Source organism: Physcomitrium patens, chromosome 21, assembly GCF_059467195.1.
Source record: "Physcomitrium patens ecotype Gransden chromosome 21, ASM5946719v1, whole genome shotgun sequence".
NCBI classification, from domain to species: Eukaryota; Viridiplantae; Streptophyta; class Bryopsida; order Funariales; family Funariaceae; genus Physcomitrium; species Physcomitrium patens.
This window is the reverse complement of record NC_143430.1, coordinates 11,496,551-11,523,173: the sequence shown is the minus strand read 5'-3', so window position 1 is coordinate 11,523,173 and position 26,623 is coordinate 11,496,551. Positions and strand designations below refer to the sequence as shown.

Below are 26,623 nucleotides of genomic sequence, written 5' to 3'. Positions count from 1 at the left end.
AAGAATTGAAAAGAACATGAATTAGATCAATCTTGTTTATATTAATTCTATTTGGAGATTTATATGTTAATATAATATTTTTTTTATCTTAAATAAATTTCTGAATATAAATATATTTTTTATTATTTTTATTTTTATTTAAAATTAAATTTTAAAAATATTATTTTAGGATTTTTAATCCATACTTCATATAACAACTTAGTTAAAGCTTATAGAATATTAATGTGTTTATTCTAGGATTGTACAACAACACAACTTTAGAAAAAAAATTAAACACTTAGAAAGTGGTAGAAACCGTTTGATAAGAAATATAATGTCACTCTTTGATATTTATTTTTTTACATTACAATGTTCTATGTTACAATGGATTTTAGTTATATGTAAATAATTAACACACATAAGACTAAAGAAATGTTTCAAATTATTTATACTAACTCTATTTAGATATATAAATATTTATATAAATCTATTTTTTATACTAAACAAAAGAAGATAGTTATCTAAAAAAAGATAAGTTGACTAAGATTTTGCCTTTTGTAATAAATATATACATAATATTAAAAAAATGCAAATAAACATTCTTCTTCTGACGTACATGGTATTTTTTAAAATTTTATCATAAATTTTGGGATTATGTAATTTTTTTCTAAATTATTTCAAAAAGATAAATGTAAACATCTATCAACAGTTAACTTTATCCTTGTAGACACATGCTGAATTGGTTATTTATGACAATTATTCAGGTTAATGGTATGCATCTGCAAGTTGAATGAATGGCTTTGATATTGGATTATCTACAATGGACAAATACCTACGTGAACATCACGTAATACCCAAAGTGCCAGAAGAGTCTTTGCATACATACTGAGCATACACAATATGAAGTTGCAAGTAGTTGAGTTCTGCATCTTCATGTTAATTTTATTAATTTACTTAATTTCTGTTTGTTTGTTTGTTTTACTCAAAGATAATTCCCTGAACGATTCATTAGTAGGTCAGGACAATTGTCAGATTCAATCTTCAAAAGAGAAGGTTTATAAGAATTGCAAAGGTTTTAAGGTGATTCTACAATAGGAAGATGGCAGCTAAAAGAGAATCGAACTTACAATCTAATGCAATTAGTTTGTCCAACTTTGAGGGATAGAATAGTGGAGATGGAATAAGTAAGAACTTCCATCAGTACCAAGAGTACCCAGATAGAGAAATAGAAATCGAATGAATAAATGACTAAGTGAGATAATTAACGTGATACATGTCCTACACCATAATGGATTGTTCCTCCACAGGTGGTGATAAAGCTATCTTGATCCTCTCTTTCTCACAGAATTAATGAACCTCAAGCAATAGTTGTAGCCCCATGTCACACCCCCAGTGCATTTAGAAGTCAACGTAACAATCGATTTATGATTGAGATACAAGCTACATCCTCCAGTGAAGATCTGTTATGTATTCATGGGAATAGAGCGCATTCATGTTATCACGTGTCCATAAGCTTTCTCGAAATACTTCGAATCTATCTAGAGTCGAGATTTTAATTTTACAGTGAATGGATGGATTTGATCTCATCAATTGCTTGCCTTGCATACAAGCTGGGTTCATCATACAAAACAGCTGGATTATCAAGCCTGCTTGACAAGCTCTTGTCTCCAAGAAAAGCTCGGAATGAATCTGCAACACTGTTTGACAAAGATTTGAGGTCATATCCTCCCTCGAGGAAAAAAACACACCGGCCTCCACAAAGACTTTGCGCCAAACTCTTGATATCAGATGCAAGTCGATAATACGTTCCCGTTGTGAACTGCATCCCTGCCAAGGGATCTTGGACGTGTGCATCAAACCTGTACAGTAGAAAAAAAAATATATGAAGGCTTCGATTGTCAAAGATACTCAAACTTACTAATTCCAGTCTGAATGTCCTCAAAAACAACAACCTAAACCGCACCTTTTTCATTCGATTGTAATTTCTACTCAAAGTAATCATATCCAGAACTGAAAACCTATCGAGATATGTAGTTAGCAGGCAGAGCCACTTCTCGACAGGCTTCAAACTCTCTTAAAGAGTCCCTGATTGACTCTCTTAGATATCAGCGTGATTAATTATGACAATCTACTACACGTCAATATCTGGCATAGAAGTATCAAATGATTGACTGTTGACAATGACTCGTGACCTTCAGATCCAACAAGAAAAGCGAAAGGGGCGTTCTTCAGCAACTCGGAAGTGAAAATAAATTCATCAGAAATTTAATCTTCAATAAAGGGGAAGAAACACAAACAAACAAACAAACAAACAAACAAACAAACAGATGAAAGAACATAGGCGCAGAACATTCCCCAAATACATGCAGATGATATCAGCTGGTATCTACAAAAACAAAATGTAAAGATGGAATATACCCAGCAGACACCAGAATGATATCAGGTTTGAAACGTTGAGCAGCAGGCGCAATTACTTCTTCAAATACACGTGCCATTGTGTCATCTCCCGAACCCCCTGGCAAAGGCAGATTAAGAGTTGCCCCTTCTCCAGAGCCAGCACCAACTTCACTCATCTTCCCAGTCCCTGGATAACTACCATCCTGATCATGAAGCAGAATGTTAATATAATCTGTCATCCTACTCAAGCAAATAAGCTAGGAGTGACCTGTTGCACTGAACTTAAATCTATTATGAGCTCAGTTGAGGTGTTATTTAAGTTTTAGAATTATCAGTTTGTAAAACTTAGGGCTCAGGAAAGAGGCGGAAGCCCAATTAAGGCTAAGAAGCGAATACGGATTAGTGACTTTGAAGACCAAGTTATGCTGGTGCAAATCCCTAACTAGAACTCATTTGAAAAGAGGCGGCATAAGAGCTCGAACAACCTGGTGTGTGGAGAGGAAATATATGTCGGAGTCGTCGTAGAAGGCGTCATTAGTCCCATTGCCATGATGAACATCATAATCAATAATGAAAACACGCTGCAACCCGTGTGCTTGTTGTGCATAGCGAGCAGCCACGGCAATATTCCCAAACACACAGAAGCCCATCGGCCCCGCAGGAACTGCATGATGACCTGGAGGTCGCACAAGAGCGAAACCGACGGGAGGATTCTGGGTCTCCTTTGATGCTGCCACCTGAAAGAAAGAGGTAGGTTTGGTGTCATACACATGAAGCTCAAGGAAGGAAATCTCATTTGTAACTTATTTTATTATAACGATTTCTATTAGGTTAAACGATGCAATCGAAGTGCTGCAAATAATCATCGGACCGCTGTAGGATAAAAGTGCTATCCTCCAAACAGTTGCAATGCTTAAGAAAAGAACTGCTGTAACATTAAGTCAGCACATCACGAATTCCGGTGCAATTAAGCTAGAGCAACACACCACAGAATCCACCAGCGCTAAGCTTGCACCTGCCGCCAGCATAGAATCATGATAAGTCTGCGGGAAAGTCACTTGCATATATCAGTCAATAGTCGACTAGAAGTTTTTGATCTGAAAAACTTACACCCCATGACCAAAGCTACTCAATGAAGTTAAATGTCCTGCCACTAAAGACATTTGTTGTATTATGTTAAGAATTCTAGACCTCAGTTTGACAAGATACACAAGAAGGCAGTCAAAGAAGACAAACGAATTACTCAAGACTCGTAAAACAGACTCAATCGAGAAGATGAATCACACAATCATAGGTCCTTCAACCAGAAATCTTATCCAGATCTAAAGAATTTCCACTTCATTAAGATTGTAAAAGCTACAAAAACATATCACAAATACAAACAATGCAGTTCTTCCTTATGCATTCATTGCATTGCTGTGGAATCTAGAACCCTTCACAACTTTGAAGCCGTAATGATTCTTAATTTCACAAAAAAAGAAAATTGTAACCATAAAGTTATTGAGATGCTTTTGAAACGTACAGACGATGTCGCGTACGTAGGTCCTGAGTTATCTAGAAATATAAGGCCTTCGTCTTCTGCCTTTTGCATTGCCTGTCACCACAGTTACCATCGACTTCAGATGAGAACAACGAGGCTGATGATAGTCGTACAAGGCTACATACATAAGCTTCCATACACGATTAGCGCCTCGTACTACAGTAGAGGCAGTCTACTTCGTGCATTTGACCATTGCGGCACAACGTCAGGAAAAGAAGATAGTAATCATCAGATAAAGGGCTCACCCTTTCCAGTCCCTTAACATAACCCAGAGAGTGAACCGCAGCTACATCCTCCTGTGATGCTGCTTTGAAATTCTGAATCCTTAAAACCTCGTTGCCACGAAACTGCAGGTTCGTTCCTTCATCCTTTTCAGTCAGCAAGGTTCGTACATACGTGCTATTCGCTACTAGAAACTCGTGGTGATAGCCATACCATAAAATCTTGAAATGAGGAAGAAAAAGACAGTAAGCATATATAACACTTCTCAGCTTACCTCACCTCAGGTGTCAGTTTCCCCCTTTCCAGAGCTTCAAGAATGGAAGGCACTCTTTCGTTAGATTCGGGATGCCCTTCCTGTGATGGTCATCACAAAAGACCTATAAATAACTCTTCGAGAAGGTGAAATCTGATTTATGCCATGACTATGATATCGCTTTATGAAGTTTCAGTGCAAGATGTGTTCATAAACAGAGTGATCATTGCTTCTTGTTTCAAATAACCACGCAGCCAGTGTCCTTCAAATGCCAACTCGCTTCATGGATGGAAGACCTCCAAGTTAAAAGTTTTGCCCTTGCAACCGTAGGATAAAAACCTCTAATCTGCTTTCGCCTTATAAGACATAAATACATGAGCTCGGACAATATAGAACATGTAGACAGATGGTTAAGAGACTGCTCATTCTCAAATCAAGTTCTAGATAACATTTGAAAAACATTCTCATAATTTTTTTAAAAAAAGTAATAAGCTTACAATTTTTTCCAGAATGAGAGAAAGAAACAGTGTTAACCTGGTAATGACCCAAGGCCGGTGCAGCAGCAAAAATTACTCGAGCCTCAACAAGCTGAGGAATAGGTACAAGGAGCTCTCGGGGCTGCCTGCTAATAGATGTGGAAGCTTGACTGTCCGCAACGCAGGTAATTGCTGATGGACGCTCACTTCGAAAAAATTGACGTGGAAATTCTACCTCATGCACGCCATTTGAACCGAATTCTTTTTCTTTGCCATATACACCACGCGCTGCAGAACTCCCAACAAATTGTTCAGAAAAGGAATGCATTGTTACATTTGTCAAACATTGAATCCAAACACTGAAACGAAATCATCATCGTCGCTTGATAACCAGGAATTCAGGCGCACCAAGCATTGTAAAGCAAACCCCGATAGAAATTCATTAGTTCACCTTCAATCGTCGAAAGCTATACATTACTACCAAAGAAGTCAAATAATATCGTCATCACAAATATTCATACTGAAGAGGTTGCTCGGAAACGCTATTTCTGTAGCTGAAACCACGACTAGCACAAGTTTCCACGCCAATCGACCCTAATTCAAGAAACTGTAGAAACAGAATAATTGACATCAACGTCTAGTGTCTTCAATAGAACCTAATTTACAATTGAAAACGTAAGGAACATGAAGGAACCAAACTGAGAAGAAGAAGAAGAAGATGAAGAAGAAGAGGGAGAACCAATCCCAGACTCAAAACGCGAGGACAGACAATGAGTTCATAGAATTCGAGATAACTTAGAAATTAGAACAGAAATTGAAGTTCTCGCGTATGTCACCTGAGATCCTGTTTCTGCCGAAAGATACAACACGGTAGAAGCAAGAATCCCGTGCAAGTACCGACGCCGAGGACGCCATGGCCATGGCTGCCGCTGCTCTTTCCCGCATGTTCAAATCGACAACACTCACCAGCGTGCGGTCAAGTATTCCCTTCTGCGAGAAGACGACAACGACGACGACGACGACGGAACGCTCCCTCTCCTTCGTCAACGAACCCCTGGTTCTCGTCAACAAGTCCTCGATTTTCGTCTCAGTTATCGTCAACGATACGCTGGAACTGGTACAGTCTACTGATGTGCTAACATATTTAGGAATAGACTATGGAATGAAGAATAAGCTGTAGAGAATCTTCTCATGAAGGAGAAAATTATGTGTGAATTTTATTTTGGGAGAATTGTGTTGTCTTTGAAGAGGAGGTAGTTCTCAAAAGATAGCTGTGGCTTGAACGGTACAAATCATGCTTCACTTCGGGACATGACAAACCCAGGGAAAGATCAGTTTGAATAGGTTGTGAACGAGGGAAAAGTCCCTGGGCTTCTCAGTGGAAAATTTTGCAGAAATGACCACCGACAGGGAGGCTGAAAACGATGACGGTTGCAAAGAGTCTGGCCCTGCATTGCATGGTATCAAGTAATGATATCTCAAGCTCTGCGACGACAAAACGGCGGACCCATTGCGTAGAGGAGCCCACTCACACTGCCATGTTCCAGTGAACACCCTGCTTCGCTCATGTTTATCAATAGGTCGACGAATTGTGTCTCGTGGAGGTGCCTACGCCACGACTGTGACTGTGTGTGTGCACAAAAGACCAACAACAAGACACAGATTATCCTTTAAGCAACGTCTACCGCCATCTACGCTGCGAAGTGGGCAGCATATCATTGCCATCCCGCACATCCCGTCGCCCGCTTATTGCACCGGATCCACGCAAAGTTGCGATCAGGGCATCGAGCACCGTCCTGCCGACGCAAGAGAATGGAATCCGTGCGATCAGGTGTATGCAGTTGGCTCGATCTATAACAATCTTGTGAAGATTAACTTGTTGTCCTAGTGTGGTCGAAATCAGATCGCCGTGCGCTGCGCGAATCAGGTACTCGGCAACATTGTGATTGCCCAATCTGCAGTATCTGACCCATGTTGGCGTACTTTGCAAGCACAAAACTATGTCTTCCTTCAGCAGATATGCATTGCCAAGTATGTTTGCATTACCATGTGATATAACCCAGTTGGATGTATTAGTAGAATACAATCCTTAAATAATTCTTCCAATGCTATTTATTGTGTTGGAAGTTTGGTAGGGTTGTGCGAGAGTATCCAAAGGGGTGGAGTGTATTGATTGATAGTTATTAAGGTTCCGCGTACTAAGTTGAGAGTTGTTGGGCTGCAAAGACACATAAATCATTTGGCGGTTAACATCAATGCTTCATCAATGTGTAAAATGTAATATCTTGTCCTTAAAATCTGGTTATAAAATTGACTTGAAAGTTAAATAAAAGGACTGAGAGAACATTAGAGAATGCATAAGAGTGGACTTTAGTGTTGGCTTGATGGCATAAGTCGACAATTGCATGAGGAATTGGTGGTATTTAATATCCACATAACAACATCTAGACTTCCTTCCAATTGTTATAATAATGTTTTAGTTTGACTAATTATTATATATTTAATTAAAATTTATTATTTTGTTTCTATTATAAATGATATTTTTTCTTTTGGGATTAGAAATAAAACTTATGTGTCTACAATAACTAAGAACAAATAAATCAATGTTTAGAAATACATAAGGAATGTAATTTTTTATAGTAAAATAGTACATAGGATGTGGATTTTTTAATATTTTATACATGTATTAAAGTTTAAAAGTCAAAGCTTTAAATGATCTAAATGAGATTTTATAACTATACACTTCATAAGAAAAATTATGTAATTTTTTCATTAATAGTTAAGATATATTCTTCCACATTTTTTAAACAATATATTAAGATTTTATCAATGATAAAATAGTAATTATAAGTTTTTTCTCAATTAAAAATTATATACTATTTTTATTTCAATAATAGATTAGTAATAATAGACATCATTAACTTTTAATAAATTCCTAAAATAGAATAAAGTGTATCTTGAATGTCAAACTTTGTCATATTTATAGCTTATATTTAATTTTTTAATTTTATAACTATTATTATTTTAAATATATATTAATTTAATATTAATTTAATTTAACTGTATATTAGCTATAATTATTATATTAAATAAATAAATTATATTTTTCATAGTTTAACATATGTAATTTTTTTAATGTAAGTCCTAAAATTGTGAATTTAATTTTAATAGAATTTTTTATCAAATGTGGTACAAAGTTTCTAAATTAAAGATAAAAACTTCTTTTATGATATTTCTAAATTTAAATATATTTTAAAAAGTTAAGAGTCTCTATAATCTTGTTTAATATTTTTTTAAATTACTTAAAGTAAATTCCATTTATTTTTCTTTTTTTCCATTACTTATATGTTATGAGAAATAATTTTATTTTCTAATTTTTAAATATTATATAATTATTGAAGTTTGATCTAATTATAAGCTTTTTAAAAAATAATAAATTAATATTATTTTATAATAAAATAAAACCATAATATTTTAAATTTTTAATTTGTAAAATTATTAAAGTTATATTATAATCATATATTTAATGCTACCTGTGAACATCTTAGAAATAAACATGTATATTTAAATTTAAAGTATGTACATATTTTAAAAAGAAAAAATGATAAAAAATTGTTATAAGTTTTTTAATCAATATTGTGTATATTTATATTTATTTTAAAAAATATCACAAAATAAGAAACACATATAAAAAATCAGTTAAGTTTAATATTAGAGACACAAGAACAACAGTAGATAATCAAGTGTCATTAAGAAAAAATATGTGTTTAATTAATAAGAAACAAGATTAAGAACTATACAACAGTTAGATTGCTTTAAAATTTATAATGGGATAATTAAGGTGTCTGTTTATTTATTTATTTATATGTTAGCAACCAGTTGAAGATCCTAGGAATCACAAAATGGTTTAGAAGTATAATAAATCTTTCATAGAAAATATTAGGATACAAGAAAACATTTTTAAAATACCAGAAGCTTGTAAATGACTAATATATGTATTTAAAGCATCTATTGATTTTAATAGAAAACTATTAAAAATATCCAAAGATTTCTGAGTAGTTTTAGAAGGTTTTGATAGGTAGTTCTAACTCTACTTAGATTATGTATATGACATTAAATTTTCTTACAGCAATAAAGTCTAAAAAATCTTTTTCTTTTTCTTTTTTCTTTTTCTTTGCATTTAAAATATTAAGGGTGTTTTTAGATAATTCTAATAATATATGTGTATATGTGTATATATATATTATTTAATAAATATATAGTTTTATCTATCTAAAAATAAGTGACTTAATCACTTCAAATCAATAAATTTATTGGAATAATTTATGTTTAAGAGAGCCCTTGTATTCATCTTTTAAAAAATAATATTAAAATTACCATATTTACATCTACAAATTTATAATAGAATAACCAAAGCTTAAACATCAGTTTAAAGATTTTTATATCAAAATTGCTAGTAGGCAAGATTGTAGTTAATATTTTGAAGGTGTTACTTTAATTTAAAAATGTCTTACAATTTGGGCCCTTGTTTCCTAAATCTTCAAATTTTTAATAAACTTCACAATAATATTCTTGTTAACTAGTATATGTAAAAGCAAAATCAAAATTCTTTTAGATGTGTAAATGCATCTCTTACCTTCAATTAATGATTTTAAAAAAAATTAAGAAATAGTTTTTTTGATACAATTCTAAAGATAGTCATCATTTTCTTCTCTTGGTTCGTTCTAACTTATACATGTATTAATTAATTTAATAATTATTTTGTAAAAATTCACAATCTTGATAAAAGTTGTGACCATCACCAAGATTGGTCCAATTGTAATTATTTGCTTCAAGACTTTACACACCACCTTGAAGGTAATAAAAATGCATTTAAGAACACGAAATAGACTAATTAGTATGTGATATTTAAAACCAAAAATTGTTGATAACAACCCATGTTGTTGTCACACAATCTCATTCAAAAGACATGGCAGGTGGCAGACAAATAAAGTTCCATTTTATGTGGTGCACACAAGAGAATAAAAAAAGGAAAAGGAAAGAGCATCTCTAAAATACACAACAGGCAAGCTGGCCAAGTATGATTCTGAGGCAGGGGTCTTCAAACTCTGGACCACATCTGACGTGGCAGAAGTGACGTGTCCATATGTTGTTTCAACCACCTGTGTGTCACTACTGGCTACACACAGACTTAATAATAATAATAAATAATAAAAACAAAAACTGACTCGAGCAGAGAACTGTAGATGAAAAAAGTGCCAAAAAACTGTTGGAAGATGGTTGAGGCCTTTAAATACAGTGTTGAATACATGAAAAGGTGGTTTTAGTAGCAGAGTACAAGAACCATCCCCCTCCCCCCCCCCAAAAAAAAAACTTTTTAGAGCTTCCACTAAATGATGGCCCTGGATCCCCCTTCAAGGCTGGCTGGCAATTGAAGCCCAATTGTAGTCTGTAAGTGGGCATCATCAATTGTGGGCTCCCTTTTCCTTGTACCCCACTTGGCTTTTTCCAAAGCATTGTCCACAAGGGACATAACTAACTTAGTGTGGGTGTTTTTTTCCAGAAGGATTGATCATGAACTCACAGGCTGCAGCATTCATTGTGTTGCACACTTTTCCATGGTTTTAATGGATTCATCTATGTGGAGGGTGGGGTGAAGTGAAATCTGTGCTTTGCCCTAGAAAAAGTGTAGACTCCGGCTGTAGTGAAAGTATAAGTAAAAATCCAACTTTGATTGTGATTAAGAAAACTAAGTGGGCAACCAGCTGGTGTGCAGTCTCAATGCTTGGCCATGACTTTGTTATCGGCATAGACTTATATTCTCACTTGATGAAGTGGTGAAGTGTGGTGGGTGTTTTCATTCTCTGGGACTTTATTCATTCATATATTTATTTTGCTCAGTGGAGGAGACATTAAGTAGTGATTTGTCCATGAATCTCTTATACAAAATAGCTCAAAGGATAAACCAACAAGATAAATTGGAGGGGACAAAAACCATCTCTAATTGGCTAAATATCTCATTGTTTTCATAAAAAGTGAAGCAATAATTCAACTTTTGATCAAAATCATAAATTAAAATTTCCATATTGTTGCTGCAGATTGTTGAGAATAGCACTACATTATCACCAGGGGTGGAGCTTGGAAGCTCCTAATAGTAATTTTCAGTAAGTATCTTCTGTGGCCTCTAGGACAGGTTTCCACTAGTGACTATTTGGTCAAGAGTTTAACATTAGCCAAAACTTTGTACTTCAAACTTTATGTCTTGATTGATGGATGGATAAAAATCCAACTCAAATCAATTCTGTTGTTGATATTATACTTTTTTTTATATAATTCAAATGCACAGAAGTTTACAAAATCTATGAATCCACACAAGAGCATTTAACACCCATTCTACTCTATAAGCTTGTTCTTAGCCACAGATTTCTGTATTTGTATGGTTATGGCAGCTTAAAATACTTGGGTTTAAAGATGGATTTTTAAAAGCATGTTGTTGATATTATACTTGTGGTGAAATGTGTTGAAATGAGTTGAAATGTGTTGAAAAATCCAGATGTATTGAAATGAGTCTAAGATGGAAATTTTGAAATTTAAAGACTTGTTGTGAATGTAAAAGTTGAGTGTTCTCTGTACAAATAATGGCTATCTCATTGTGATGCATTTGAAGAAGAGAGATGCGAATAAGAGTGAAGTTGTTATGGTTGGGTCATGAAGCATTTCTGTTTTGTAGACTTAAACAGACAAGAATGATGTTGAGTTTGTTTCAAGGTCTCAATATGAACAGTGTTTATTTATTTATATATTTTAAAATTCGTAACATGGATATTGATGGGAATAAGAACAAGTTATTCTTACAAAGCGTAGAAGCTACTGTGTAGACATACAGAATTAGAGGTGCCTCACATGAATAATAGTTTTTAATGTAGAAAAGAAAAAAATCATCATAAATAAAAAATACAGAAAAAAATTATAATCAAGACAAATAAAACGTTGTATTAAGATAAAATTTTAAGAATTGCTAAATATGTGTAAGGCATATATTATAAAAAAAATATTGTAATATATACTAACAAACAAGAATGACAAGTATCAACATAAAAATTAAAATATATAAACATTTAAAAATTAGAAAGACTAATATTTAGGTACAAAATACTTTCTAAAGTATTTTAAATTATTCAAGTTAATATATTAATGTAGTACTAATTATTCATAGTAATATTAACCACTTTGTTAGTTTCTACTATTTTATGAATGTATATATTTTTTTTATTGAAGACAATAAAAAGAAGAAGAAGATATTAATGATACTAAATCCAGAAATGTAAAAAAGATCAAATATAAGATCAAAATAAATTTAATTAGTACCTATTTATCTAATAACAAATTACATTTTCATCTGTTTTAAAAGCAAATAGAATAAAACTCCTCATTGTCTATTTTTAATCCAAAGAATAAATAGTAAAAGAATAAATTTTTTATTGACTTTATAGCTAATTTTGTATTATTTAGAATTTTTATTTATAAAACATCATAATAAAATATATTACATTTAAGCTTTTAGTTGCCTATTAAGGACTATAGTATTAAAAAGTTTATAGAACCTTAAATTATTATTAATAAAATTAAAATTTGAATCTAAAATATTACAACTTAAGATTTTGATTAAAATATCTTTAAAATATTTTTTTAGGATAGCAATTGAATGTTGTGAATTTTCTTTATAAAATTTTAAATACCAAGAATCAATACATCATAGTAGCTATTATTTGTACCACCTAATGACTTGAATTTAAAAAACTACTTGAATTTTTTATCCAACAAGAAGTAATAAAATAATTATTTAGTTAGTTATTATAACTATTTATACTTCTATAAATCCATTGATATACCCTAAGATAAAAAAAAATTATAGGTGATAATATAAATATTCAAATATGGCCAAGTTAAGTCTACAAAAAAAATCAAAAAAAAATCATGATTTGTTTTTGTACAAAAAGATATTTAATAAACTTATAAATTAATATTTTATATATATATTTTATATTATTTATTAAAAATTATATTTTATATTATATAAAATATAATATAATTTATTATTATATAGTTATAAAAACATCCATGGATTTAGCTTCAACTTTATTTTAAAATATGCATAACCAAGTGTGATAATTTTAAGTAGATGTAGTATCAAAATTTTAAATAAAATAATATTTAATTTATTTTTATAAAAATATTTATTAATAATATAATAGAATTAAATATGTTAGACTAAATTTAAGAAAAGTTATTCTATTTTATTATAAAAAATAATATTATATATTATTTATAAAATACAAATTTTTATTAGAATATTTTTTTAAAAAATATTAATACAAGTCAAATAAGATATAGAATATATCATCTTATTACATTATTATTTTAATAATAATAATATTTAACTTTAAATCTAAATATAATATTTCTAACCTCATTCAATGTTCAAATATAAATAATTATTTATGAAATTAAAAAATTAATGTTAAAAAAATATAAAAAATATTTTCTTAGAGTATTTCTAATGTCACAACAATTTGTATTACTACGTGTTAAGGACATGAATCTCGACAAACCACAAACTTGATACACTCTTATGTATAACTAAAAATGAATAGATATTCATTCAAAACTAATATAGTATTGAAACTAAAATGGCTATTGCCAAAGACAAAAAAACTAAAAAGTCTTGAAACAAGACTAAGGACTTAAAAAACATTGATAAGAGTAAAGAAAGGTTTACTCTTGCATCCATATATACTATTTAATTAGAAGCTACATGGTGAAATTCAATAGGATCTTTGATATATGTCAAATTTGCAAGATACATATTTTAACTTGTAAGGCAAGTTTCTTATATGTACACCACATTGTTAGCTTGTACCACAAGCTACTAATATGTATAACACATAGCTAAGTTAATGGCAAAGTTTTCATTTATCAATTATCTATAAATATGTATAAAGAAAAGTCTAAGATGTGGCAAATCATATTTGTCACATACTCTGATCTATGTTTCCTTCAAGGGTAGTTGATAGGCCTTCTTAGCCATTAATAATATCCCATTTTAGGATCGAAAGACCACCCTATTATTTGATCATTCTTGAGGCTTTCATAACTTCTTTCAAACAAAACATTTGTAATACCATCAAGAGTTGTTTCTATCTCCAATGAGATCACCAAATATCAAGAGTCTTTTCTAAGGTCGTGATTTCAAATGCATTATATCTCGCCATCTATTTAAATAAAAATATGTTATTCTTAAAGATCTTCATCTTGATTATGTTATCTTGAAGGTTATAATAATAAAAATATTTCATTTGATAAGCCAATAAATGATCACTCTTGAGTGTTATACATAAGTGTTGAATCTGTTAGCTATTGATTTTCCATCTTTTTAGAATAACAAATGCACAGAAACTACAAATAAGGATAGAAGATCAAATGCAATCTTTTTTAAATTGTAATTCTTTTAAAGCAAAGATTTTCTATCTTTCAACTTGCTTTTGAGGGATGTTGTTGATGAAAAATATCATTCTCATTTATAAGATTCTTGGCTAGCTCTTATGTGCATTTAATAATATCAAATCCAAGCTAATGAATAAGATAATCTAACCTATTTTGATGTTTTCTTGAATCTAAGACTTCTTCAACTTTATACTCTTGGTTATTATTTAATTCTATAGGAGGATGTATCATGGATATATACCTATTGTAATCATTACCTAGATAGATAGAATTATATAAAAATAGATTAATTTTATAATATCTTTTAGAAAAACTTCTTAAAAGCTTCTTAGATGATATTTTGACTTTATGTATGTTTTTAGTTGATTAATAGATTAAAAACTTAGTCAATAAGCTATCTATGTGCCATATATGTTAGTAGCTTGTAAAACAAGCTAACTATGTAGCAAATATATAAAAAACTTGTCTTACAAGTCAAGATACATGTTATGCAAAGTCGATACGTTTTTGGAGTTTATATAGAATATCACCACATAGATCATAAGTAGATAGTATATATAGAGGCAAGAGTGAAGCCTTCTTCATTCTTATCAATTCTTTTCTTGTTTTTAGTTTAGATTCAAGAGTCTTTAGTTTCCTTGTCTTTTAGTAATAGCTATTTGAGTTTTTTTTTAATATACATACTACTTCATTTATATTTTGATACTTTTTTTTGACACAAATTTTCCAAGTTTGTGCATCTTCTTGTAGTTCATGTCCTTCACAGATTGATAAGAATATACTTATAATATTAGAACTTTGACTTCTTTTGATTAAGAATGGATTATCCTTTCTTCTTGATAAGACATAAGCATATTAAAAGTTGCGGATTACCTTCTTCTAAACTAATATTGTTCTTAGTGTCTTCTTTGTTTTCAAGTCCTTTCTTTTACTTGTCTTGAGTAATATTAGATATATTTTTTTAAAAGTCATTATAGTAGAGCTTCTTAAAATGAAGAGTGTAATGACATAGATATAAGAAAAATTGAGGGAATTAATGCTTGCAATGCATCAACTCAATTTATTGCCACTTGGAGCAACAAAAATGGCAGGAAGTAAAGATACACACATGATTGGAGTCACTTCAATATCTACACCAAATTACATTATTTTTCCTATAGCAAAATACTCTTTCAGTGTTAAAAAATCTAGAGTTGTGTTATCCGAGAAGTTTCATGGCACAAGATCCAAATTTCAAGTATTTATCAATAAAGTACAACTTGTGATTGAACTTCAATCCTAAAGCTATTCAATGCTAAGATCACAAGTTAGATTCATTGGTGCACTTCTTTCAAGTTTAGTATTATCATAGTTTTCATCTTTTCTTGAATGACAAGATTTAATATTAGATAATTTGGACGATTTTTGAAGGAATTTTGATCCATATATAGAAAATATGATGCAATTTGTGTTGCAACTAATAACATTCATATATTGTGACAAGACAGTCAACTAGTGATATCATATACTTTATAATTTTGACAACTAATCATTGATGTTAACTAGGATGATAGTACCTTTATTAGCCAATTTTTCTACAAATTATAATATGAAGTAAAGAAATTGATGCTCAACTTATCTAATTCTCACATATTGAGTCTAGCAATTGATTTTGTTGTAAAGTGTGACAATTATCTTTTTGAGTTCAAATCTGAGAATTCCTCAAGAAAACCCTCATGCTATTACAATTCAATGATACCATTGATAATCTCTCAATTTAAACATCTAAAAGTAGAAGATATGTAAATTGATGCAGTACATTTTAAATCTCTTATTGAACAAGAAAGATTCATTGTTGTCAAAAAGAACTATATTTATATTGTGGAGAAGCTAAATACACTGCTCAATTTTATCCAAAGAAGTGATACCACTACAAAATAAGGAGTATGACTATTAAAGATGAAAAAATATCAGAAAATAAATTTTCCTAGCAACAATAGAAACTATGTAGTTGGAATCTTGTACAAATAAAGGTTCTATCCACTCTTCAAGATCTGCTCCTTATTTTACAATAGATGTATATTTAGGACCTAATAATCACATAGCTTGTGCCATGATAGATTCATGAATCTTAATTTGTTTTTTAAATGAAGAGTTTGTTAAAAGCCATAGAATATCATTAATACAAAAAATTAAATCCATACATGTAGAAGTCATAGATGGCTATCCATTATCTTATAGAAATATTACTTATAAAATACTTCCAATAGATATAACAATAAATGATTATAATAGTTGCGTAATATTAATATAATTAGATCTCCCTCTAATTTGGTTATTTTAGGTTTATTAGGGTTAAAAAAGTATAATCCTTTGATAGATTGAATTTCTTGTAAATTTGACTTTTCTTAGAGCACTATTAAGCATTTTGTGAAAAGCCATGAGTCTAGTACAACCAAGTTCATATTCATAGATACAAAAACTTTTTTGAATGATACGAAAGAAGGATTTGTTTTTATTATTTATGCCACATCCATTTTTAATGGTGAAAAGACTTTAAGTGGCATTTCAAGTGAATATTAAGTTTTTAAGATATTTTTAAGAAGAAGAATGTAGATATTCTTTTGGAACATCATCCATATGATTGTTCAATTGATCTTAAAGAAGGAAGTTATCCTCAATTTGGTCCAATCTATAGTTTATCACAAAATGAGTTGGCTGAATTCAAGAAGTACATTGACAAGAATTTGGCCAAGAATTTCATGCGTCATTGAAAATTTCTTAATGGAGCTTCTATTTTATTTGTGAAGAAAAAAGATGAATCACTAAAAATGTGTATAGATCATCGACGACTCAATAAGATTAACATCAAGAATAGGTACCTTTTATCCTTGATATTTAGACTTCTTAATCAATTAAATCAAGCTATGATCTATACAAAAATAGATCTATGAGGAGCATATAACTTGGTCCATATTAAAGAAGGAGATGAATAGAAGACTGTATTTTGAATAAGATATGGATACTTTCAATATAATGTCATGCCTTTTAAACTCTTGAATGTACCAACTATTTTTTAACATCTTATGAATAATATTTTTTGTGAGTTTTAAGATGATTTTGTTGCCTATTACTTAGACAACATTTTAATCTATTCTAAGAATATATAAGAGTATGAACTTCATGTTCATCATGTATTACAAAAACTTAGAGATGTAAAATTATATACCAAGTTGAAAAAGTGTATATTCTACAATACTCAAGTAAACTTCTTAAGATATATGTCATGGACATATACATGTAAGCCAATAATTATATATATAAATAGGTAGAAATAAGTAAAAGTAGGTAAAAGTAAGTTAATTCTATAGTATTTAGTATGAAAGCTTCTTAGAAGCTTTATAGATACTTCTTTGACTTTATAGGTGTCTTTAATTGATTTTTTGGGATTAGAAACATGGTCAATAAGTAGGCCATGTACCACACATGTTGTTAGCTTGAAGACTAAGCTAACAATGTGGCCCACACGTAAAAAAACTTGCCTTGTTAGTCAAGGCATGTGTCCTACAAAGTCAACACATATTAGAGGTCCTATAGATTGTTGCGACGTAGCCTCTAGTTAGATAGTATATATAGAGACAAGAGTAAAGCCTTTTTCACTCTTGTCAACTCCTTTCTTGCTTCCAGTCTAATTTCAAGGATCTCTAGTTTTCTTGGCTTTTGGCAATAGCCATTCCATTTTTTTTCTTAATATATATAAATATAAATATATATATATATATATATATATATATATATATATATTAAGTTATTTCTATTTTTTCATCTTTCTATGAGAGAAGTCTCACTTGTTTATTTGTCTTTATCATGTTCTTGACTTTGACAGATTGACAAGAATATACCTACAATATCAAAGCTTTCTCTAATCTTGATTAAGAGTGGATTACCTCTTTTTCTTGATAAGACACAAGCATATTAAAAGTTGTAGATTACCCTCTTCTAAACTGATATTGTTCTTAGTATTTTCTTTGTTCTCAAGTCCTCTCTTCTATTTGTCTTGAGTGATATTAGACATCTTCTCTTTTCTAAGTGTTATTATGAGAGAACTTGTTGAAATGAAGAGTACAATGGCACAAATGCAAGAACAATTGAGGGACTTAATGCTTGCGATGCATCAACTCAATTTATCACCACAAGGAGTAACAAGATTAGCAGGAAGTCAAGATATAGAAATGGTTGGAGCTGCTTCAACATCTGCACCAAATCGTGTCCTTTCTTCTATGGTGGAATGTCCTTCCAGTGTTAAAGAACCAAGAATTGCCGTACTCAAGAAGTTTGATGGTACCAGATATAAGTTTCGAGGATTTATCAATGAAGTGCAACTTGTGATTGAACTTCAACCTCAAAGCTATCCAACTCCAGGATCGCAAGTTAGATTCATTGGTACACTTCTTTCAAGTTCAGCACTATTTTGGTTTTCATCTTTTCTTGAATGACGAGATCCAATGTTGGATAATCTAGAGGCTTTTTTGATAGAGTTTTGATCCATATATAGAGAACATGATGCAATTCGTATTACAAGAAATAAGATTCGTATTTTATGACAAGGTAATCGATCAGTAACATTGTATACTTTACAATTTTGACAGCTTGTAACTGATATTAAGTAGGATGATGGTGCACTTATTAGCCAATTTCTCTACGGATTATAATATGCGATAAAAAAATTAATACTCAACGTACACGATCCTCAAACATTGAATCAAACAATGGACTTTGTTGTAAAGTGCGACAATCGCCTTTTTGAATTCCGATCTGAGAACTGTACAAGTGGACCCCAACGTTACTATAATTCAATGGCAACAGCAAAATCTCTTTAATACATACATTCAAAAGTAGAGGATATGTAAATTGATGCAATACGTTTCAAACCTCTTACTGAGCAAAAAAAGATTCGTCATCGTCAAGAAGGATTGTGCTTATATTATGGAGAACCTAAGCACAATGCTCAACATTATCGAAAGAAGTGATGCAACCATAAAATGAGGAGTACTGTGATCAAAGAAGATAGCATGTCAGAAAACAAATTTGTCTAGCTACAATAGGGACCGTGGAGCTCGAACCTTGTACAACGCCTAGTGAAGGTCTCATCCTCTCCTCAGAACCCTCTTCATATTTTACGATAAATATTATTCTAGAACCTAAACATCTCAAAGCCTCTGCCTTACTAAATTCAGCAGCCTCATCATGTTTCTTAGATGAAAAATTTACAAAAAAATATAACATATTTTTAGTAAAGAAAACTAAACTTGTTCATGTAGAAGTCATAGATGGTCGTCCGTTGTCTTCAGGAAATGTTACTCATGAAATCCTTCCTAAAGAAATAGCAACTAATTGTCATAGTAGCTTTATAATATTTAAAATCATTAGATTTCTTTCTAATACAGTCATTTTAGGTTTATCATGGCCAGAAAAATATAACCCTAAAACAGATTAGACTTCTCGTAGTCTTGACTTTTCTGAAAGTATAACTAAGAGTGTAGTTAATCAAGTAGAAAGTCATAAGTCTAGTATAATTAAACCTATATTTGTAGGTGCAAGTGCTTTCTTGCATGCTACAAAAGAAGGATCATCTTGTGTCATTTATGCCACACCTGTTTCTATTGGTCGAAAGACTTTAAGTGGCATTCCAAGCCAATATCAAGATTTTCAAGATGTATTTGAGAAAAAGAATGCGGATATCCTTCCAAAACATCGTTCCTATGACTACTCAATTGATCTTCAAGAAGGAACACAATCGCCATTTGGACCAATCTATAATTTATCTCAAAATGAATTAGCTGAACTCAAGGAGTATATTAAAGAGAATTTGGCTAAGAACTTCATATGTTATTCCAAATCTCAAGGAAGAGCTCCAATTTAATTTGTGAAGAAAAAAAAATGGATCATTACGGATGTGTGTTGATTATCGAGGACTCAACAAAATTACTATTAAAAATAAGTACCTGCTATCTTTGATATCTGGATTCCTTGATCAATTGAATGAAGCTAAGATCTATACAAAAATAGATCTACGAGGAGCATATAATCTAGGGTGCATCAAAAAAGGAGATGAATGGAAGACTACGTTTCGAACAAGGTGTGGACATTTTAAATACAACTTCATGCCTTTTGGACTTATAAATGCACCAGCAGCATTCCAACATCTAATAAATGATGTCTTTCGAGAGTTTTAAGATAATTTTGTTGTGTGATACCTAAATGACATCTTACTCTGTTCTAAGAACCCAGAAGAACATGAACTTCATGTTCGCCTAGTTTTACAAAAACTAAGAGATGCATGATTCTATGCCAAGATAGAAAAGAGTGTATTTCACACTACTCAAGTCGACTTCTTAAGATACATCATTTCAAATGATGGACTTATGATAGATCCTAAGAAACTTCAAACTATTATGGATTGGAAGATCCCAACAATGGTAAGAGATGTCTAATGCTTTTTGGGATTTGCCAACTACTATCTGATCTTCATCAAAGACTTCTCTCAAGTTGTAGTTCCACTTAAACATTTGACTTGCAAAGACAAACTTCAATGGAATCAAGAAGCAGTAGTAACATTTGAAGCTTTAAAGATAGCCTTTGTTTTTGCACCAATCTTGTATCGCATCAATTTTTCTAAGCCATTTTTTATGGAAACAAATGCATCAGACTTTGCTTTAGGTGTTGTATTGTAATAAATGAGAATAGATGATAAACTTCATCCAATAGCTTTTTATTTCAAAAAATTTTCAGCAACCGAGATCAACTACGAGATTCATGATAATGAAATTCTTAAAATCGTGGATTTATTTCAAGAATGGTGCCATTAACTAGAAGGTTCTTCTAACCTAGTCACAGTGTATACGGATCACAAGAACCTTGAATATTTTATGTCAGCATGTGTTTTGAATCGTTACCAAGCTCGTTGGAGTATGTCTTTGTCAAGATTCGAATTCAAGATCACTTATTGACTCCAAAAACAACAAGGTTTGTCTGATGCACTCTCTAGACAATCTTATCTTGTATCAAAGAAAGCAGATGCTGATTTTGATCAACAATGAACAATTCTCTTGAAGCTAGAGCATCTTCATCTTCGAGCAATGAAATCAACACTAACTGTTGATTCAACTTTCATTAAGTAAGTTCAGTCAAGTATATCTTCTGATCCTCTTATTTGTGATATTAAGAAAAATCCTTCAAAGTCTCATGATACTTCCAAGTTTGAATTTAAGAAGAATCTATTATATTTTGATGCATGCCTATATGTTCTAGAAGGTGAAGCTCGATTACGTGTTCTTCAAGCTTATCATGACTTTCCAGCAGCAGGACATTTTGGATACAATAAAACTTTGGAACTAATATCCAAGAACTTTTGGTGGCCACAAATGTAGAAAGCAGTCAAAGATTTTGTACAATCTTGTGATGTTTGTTCAAAATCAAAAATTCCTCGTCATTGACCTTATAGAATTTTTCAGCCATTACCCATTCCAAAACAACAACGGTCTTCTATTTCTAATGATTTCATCACGGATCTTCCAATCTCAAGTTTTTATGACTCTATATTCGTGATAGTAGATCGTTTTATCAAGGTGGCACATTTTGTACCATTTATAAAATCTATCACACGCGAAGAAATAGCCAAGCTTTTTCTTGATAATATCTATCGCTATTATGGATTATCCAAGGATATTATATCAGATAGGGGAACTCAATTTGTATCAAGATTTTAGTGGACTCTTTTCAAGATTCTAAAAGTAGATATAAAACTATCTTTGGCATTCCATCGTCAAACTGATGAACAAATGGAGCGTGTTAATCAAGTTTTGGAGCAGTATTTAAGATGTACTATTAACTACCAACAAGATGATTGGACAACTCTTTTGCCATAGGCAGAGTTTGCTTACAATAACATGGTACATTTTTCTACAAAATAAAGACCTTTTTTTGCTAATTATGGTTATCATGCATGACTTCATACTTTTTACTTTTCAAAAGTTGATAATCCTACAGCGAATGATTTGGCAATTCATTTGTCAGAGCTACATGCAATGATGAAGGCACAGTTAAAAGAAGGTCAAGAACAACAAAAGGTTAATGCGGATGTCTATCAAAAGGAACAACCACCATTCCACATGGGTGACAAGATATGGTTACTTCATCGCAATATCAAGACCACTCATCCTTGTGACAAGTTGGACTATTGAAGGCTTGGACCATTTTCTATTTCTGCACAAATCAATCCAGTTGCATATCATTTACGTCTACCAAAGTCAATGAAAATCTATCCAGTATTCCACGTGTCTCTTCTTGAACCATACAAGATAGTGGACATATCAAAAAAAAGACAAGCTCCACTTTCTCTTATAGAAGTGAATAATAATGAAGAATTTGAAGTTGAAGAAGTCTAAGATTCAAGGTGGTACCGAAATAAATTTGAATATCTTGTCCATTGGTAATGATATGATATTAGTGAATGTACATGGGAGCTAGTAAAGGATCTTGCAAATACAACAAAGGCGATGGAGGCTTTTTATTGACGATATCCATCAAAATCAAGATAAAAACCTTCTTTATAAAAGAAATAAGATCTAGGCAAGATAACATTCTACTTTCAATCCTTGTTTGTAGCTTCTTTGTAGTTGTGATGCTCAGGAAATGGAAAATCAATGACCAGTGGATTTGACTCAAGAGCCTTTGTTTATTGATCTATCGGATGAGATATTACTATTGTTACAACCTTCAAGATGATGCAATCGAGTTGAAGAACTTTAAGAACGACATGTTCTTCCTCGAATAGATAGCGAGATACAATGCGTTTGGTATCACGACCTTGGAAGGGACTCCTGATATTTGGTGATTTTACTAGAGGTAGAAACAACTCCTGATGGTGTTTCAAATATTTTATTCAAAAGAAGTTATGAAGGCCTCAACAATGATCAAATAACTGGGTGGTCTTTCCACCCTAATATGAGACACTACTGATGGTTGAGAGGCCCTATCATTGATCTTCAAAGAGAACAAAGATCAAAATATGTGGCAAATACAATTCGTCACATTATAGATTTCTTCAACATATGATTAACACATCTCATAGAACTCGTCCCTATAAAAGGGGGTGATATCATGGACATATGTATGTAAGCCAATAATTACATGTATAAATAGGTAGAAGTAAGTAAAAGTCGATAAAAGTAAGTTAATTCTGTAGTACTTGATATGAAAGCTTCCTAAAAGCTTCATAGATGTTGCTTTGACTTTATAGGTGTCTTTAATTGACTTTTTGGGATTAAAAACGTGGTCAAAAAATTGGCCATGTGCCACACATGTTATTAGCTTGAAGACCAAGCTAATTATGTAGCCCTCATGTAGAAAAACTTGCCTTGTAAGTGAAGGCATGTGTCCTACAAAGTCAATACATATTGGAGGTCCTATAGAATGTCGCCACATAGCCTCTAGTTAGATAATATATATAGAGACAAGAGTGAAGCCTTTTTCACTCTTATCAACTCCTTTCTTACTTTCAATTTAGTTTCAAGGGTCTCTAGTTTTCTTAGCTTTTGGCAATAGCCATTCCAATTTCTTTCTTAATATATATATCAAGTTATTTCTATTTTGTCATCTTTCTATGACAGAAGTGTCACTTGTTTATTTGTCTTTATCATATTCTTCTCCTTGACAATATATTATTTCCAATGAAAGACTTACGATGGATCTAAAGAAGGTTCAAATTATTATAGATTAGAAGATTCTAAAAATAATAAGAGATGTGCAATGCTTTTTGGGCTTTGTCATTTACTATTGGATCTTCATTAAGATTTTTTTGTCAAATTGGAGCTTATCTTACATGTCTTATATGCAAAGACAACCTTAATTGGAACAAAAAAATTGAAGAATCTTTTGAAGCCTTAAAGTTGGCATTTATTTTTGTACTAATCTTCTTTTGTATTAATTTTAAGAAGGTATTTTTTTATGGAAACAAATGTATCAAATTTTGTTATGAATTTTGTTTTGTCACAAATAGGAAGAAATGACAAGCTCTACATAGTAGTTTTCCATCCCAAGAAATTCTCAACAATCGAGATTAACTATGGAATCTATGACAAAGAACTTCTTGCAATTATGGATACTTTTCAAGAATGGTGTCATTATCTAGACGACACTTTCAATCTAGTCACTATATATATAAATCATAAGAACCTCTAGTATTTCTTGTCAATACGTATTTTGAATCATTGCCAAGCTTGTTGGAGCATGTCTTTATTAAGTTTTGAATTTAATATCATTTATTGATAAAAAAATAATAAAGATTGTTTTATACATTTTTATCTTGTACCTAAAAAAAGAGATACAACTTTTAATCAACAAAAGATAATTTCATTGAAGCCAAAATAATTCATCTTTGAGCAATGAAATCAACATTGACTATTGATTCAACTTTTCTCAAACAAATTCAATCAAGTATGTCTTCTAATCTTCTTGTTCATAATATCAAAAATACTTCTTTTAAGTCTTGTGATAACTCCAAGTTTAAATTCAAAAATAACCTACTTTATTTTGAAGGTTGCATATATTTTCTAAAAATAGAAACATATTTATATATTCTTCTAACACATTAAGACTTTTCAACCATAGGATATTTTGGACACAATAAGACTTAAGAGCTAATATCTAAAGATTTTTGGTAGTCATAAATATAAAAGGTTGTAAAAGAATTTGTTCAATCATGTGACATTTGTTCAAGGTCAAAAATTCCTTGTCATCAACTTTATAGACTTCTTTAGCCATTACCTATTTTAAAACAACTATGGTATTTTATTTCTATAGATTTTATTATAGATCTTTTAATCTCAAGTTTGTATGATTCTATATTTGTGATAGTAGATCATTTCATCAATATGACACATTTTGTATCATATACAAAATCTATCACATGTGAAGAAACTGCCAAGTTTTTTCTTAATATTATCTATCAATATCATGGATTATCATAAGATATTACATCAGATACAAGGACTCAATTTGTATCAATATTTTTAAAAATTATTTTTAAGATTCTAAAGGTGGACATAAAGCTTTCTTTGGCTTTTCATCCTCAAATTGATGGTTAGATAGAATACATAAACTAAGTTTTGGAGCAATATTTTAGATGTACCATCAATTATTAACAAGACAATTGGAAAATCCTCTTGCTATTGACAAAGTTTGCTTATAATAATATAATGCATTCTTCTATGTAACAAACACCTTTCTTTGCTAATTATGGTAACCATCTATGACTTGATACTTTTGACTTTTTAAAAGTTGATAATCCTATAGTGAAAGATTTGGGAAATCGTTTGTCAGAGCTATATGCAACAATAAAGGTGCAATTAATGGAAGCTCAAGAAGAACAAAAGATCAATGTGGATGCATGTTGAAAAGAACAACCATAATTCAATGTAGGTGACAATGTATGGTTACTTTATTGTAATATTAAGACTACTTATCTTTGTAATAATTTGGACTATTGCAGGCTTGGATTTTTTTCTATTTATAGATAAATCAATCCAGTTGCTTATTGATTATATCTATTGGAATGAATGAAGTTCCATCATGTCTTCCTTGTATTTCTTCTTGAACCATACAAGACTATGAACATACCAAGAAGAGGACAAGCTCCACCTCCTCCTATAAAAGTAAACAATAATGAAGAATTTGAAGTAGAAGAAGTTGTAGATTCAAGGCGATGCTGAAATAAATTGAAATATCTTATCTATTGATATGGATATGATATTAGTGAATGCACATGAGAGCCAGCAAATAATCTTATAAATAGAGAAAAGATGGTAGAGGCTTTTCATCAACAACATCCATCAAAACCAAGATGAAGGATATCAAATCTTTCCTATAAATAAAATAAAATTTAAAAAAGATTATATTTTATCTTCTATCTTTATAATTTCTATATAATTATGGCATTAAAGAGATAGAAAACCAACAATTGATAGACTCAACTCAAGAGCCATCATTTGCTGACTTATTAGATGAAACATTATAATTATTATAGCTTTTAAGATGACATAATAGGGATGAAGACCTTCAAGAACAACATATTCTTCTTTGAATGGATGGCAAGATAGAATGCATTTGGTATCACAACTTGAGAAAAGTTTTTCAATGTTTGGTAATTTTATTCGAAATAGGCATGACTACTGATGGTATTACAAATATTTTGTTTGAAAGAAGTTACAAAGG

At 31.1% G+C, this 26,623-nt stretch overlaps 1 protein-coding gene across 1 annotated transcript in view; it reads right to left on the bottom strand.

Moving 5' to 3' along the window:
- Positions 1 to 1,376: 1,376 nt before the first annotated feature.
- LOC112273863 (uncharacterized) overlaps positions 1,377 to 26,623 on the bottom strand; it is a 35,997-nt gene continuing 10,750 nt past the window's right edge. The window contains exons 3-13 of the mRNA XM_024502878.2: positions 6,553 to 6,875; positions 6,188 to 6,422; positions 5,704 to 6,022; positions 4,926 to 5,155; positions 4,418 to 4,492; positions 4,162 to 4,263; positions 3,899 to 3,970; positions 3,363 to 3,419; positions 2,862 to 3,113; positions 2,398 to 2,579; positions 1,377 to 1,838 (exon numbers count right to left, since the gene is read on the bottom strand). Of these exons, the coding sequence (XP_024358646.2) occupies positions 1,538 to 1,838; positions 2,398 to 2,579; positions 2,862 to 3,113; positions 3,363 to 3,419; positions 3,899 to 3,970; positions 4,162 to 4,263; positions 4,418 to 4,492; positions 4,926 to 5,155; positions 5,704 to 6,022; positions 6,188 to 6,422; positions 6,553 to 6,875 (2,148 nt within the window). The 3' untranslated portion in view covers positions 1,377 to 1,537. The remainder of the gene's footprint in view (positions 1,839 to 2,397; positions 2,580 to 2,861; positions 3,114 to 3,362; positions 3,420 to 3,898; positions 3,971 to 4,161; positions 4,264 to 4,417; positions 4,493 to 4,925; positions 5,156 to 5,703; positions 6,023 to 6,187; positions 6,423 to 6,552; positions 6,876 to 26,623) is intronic.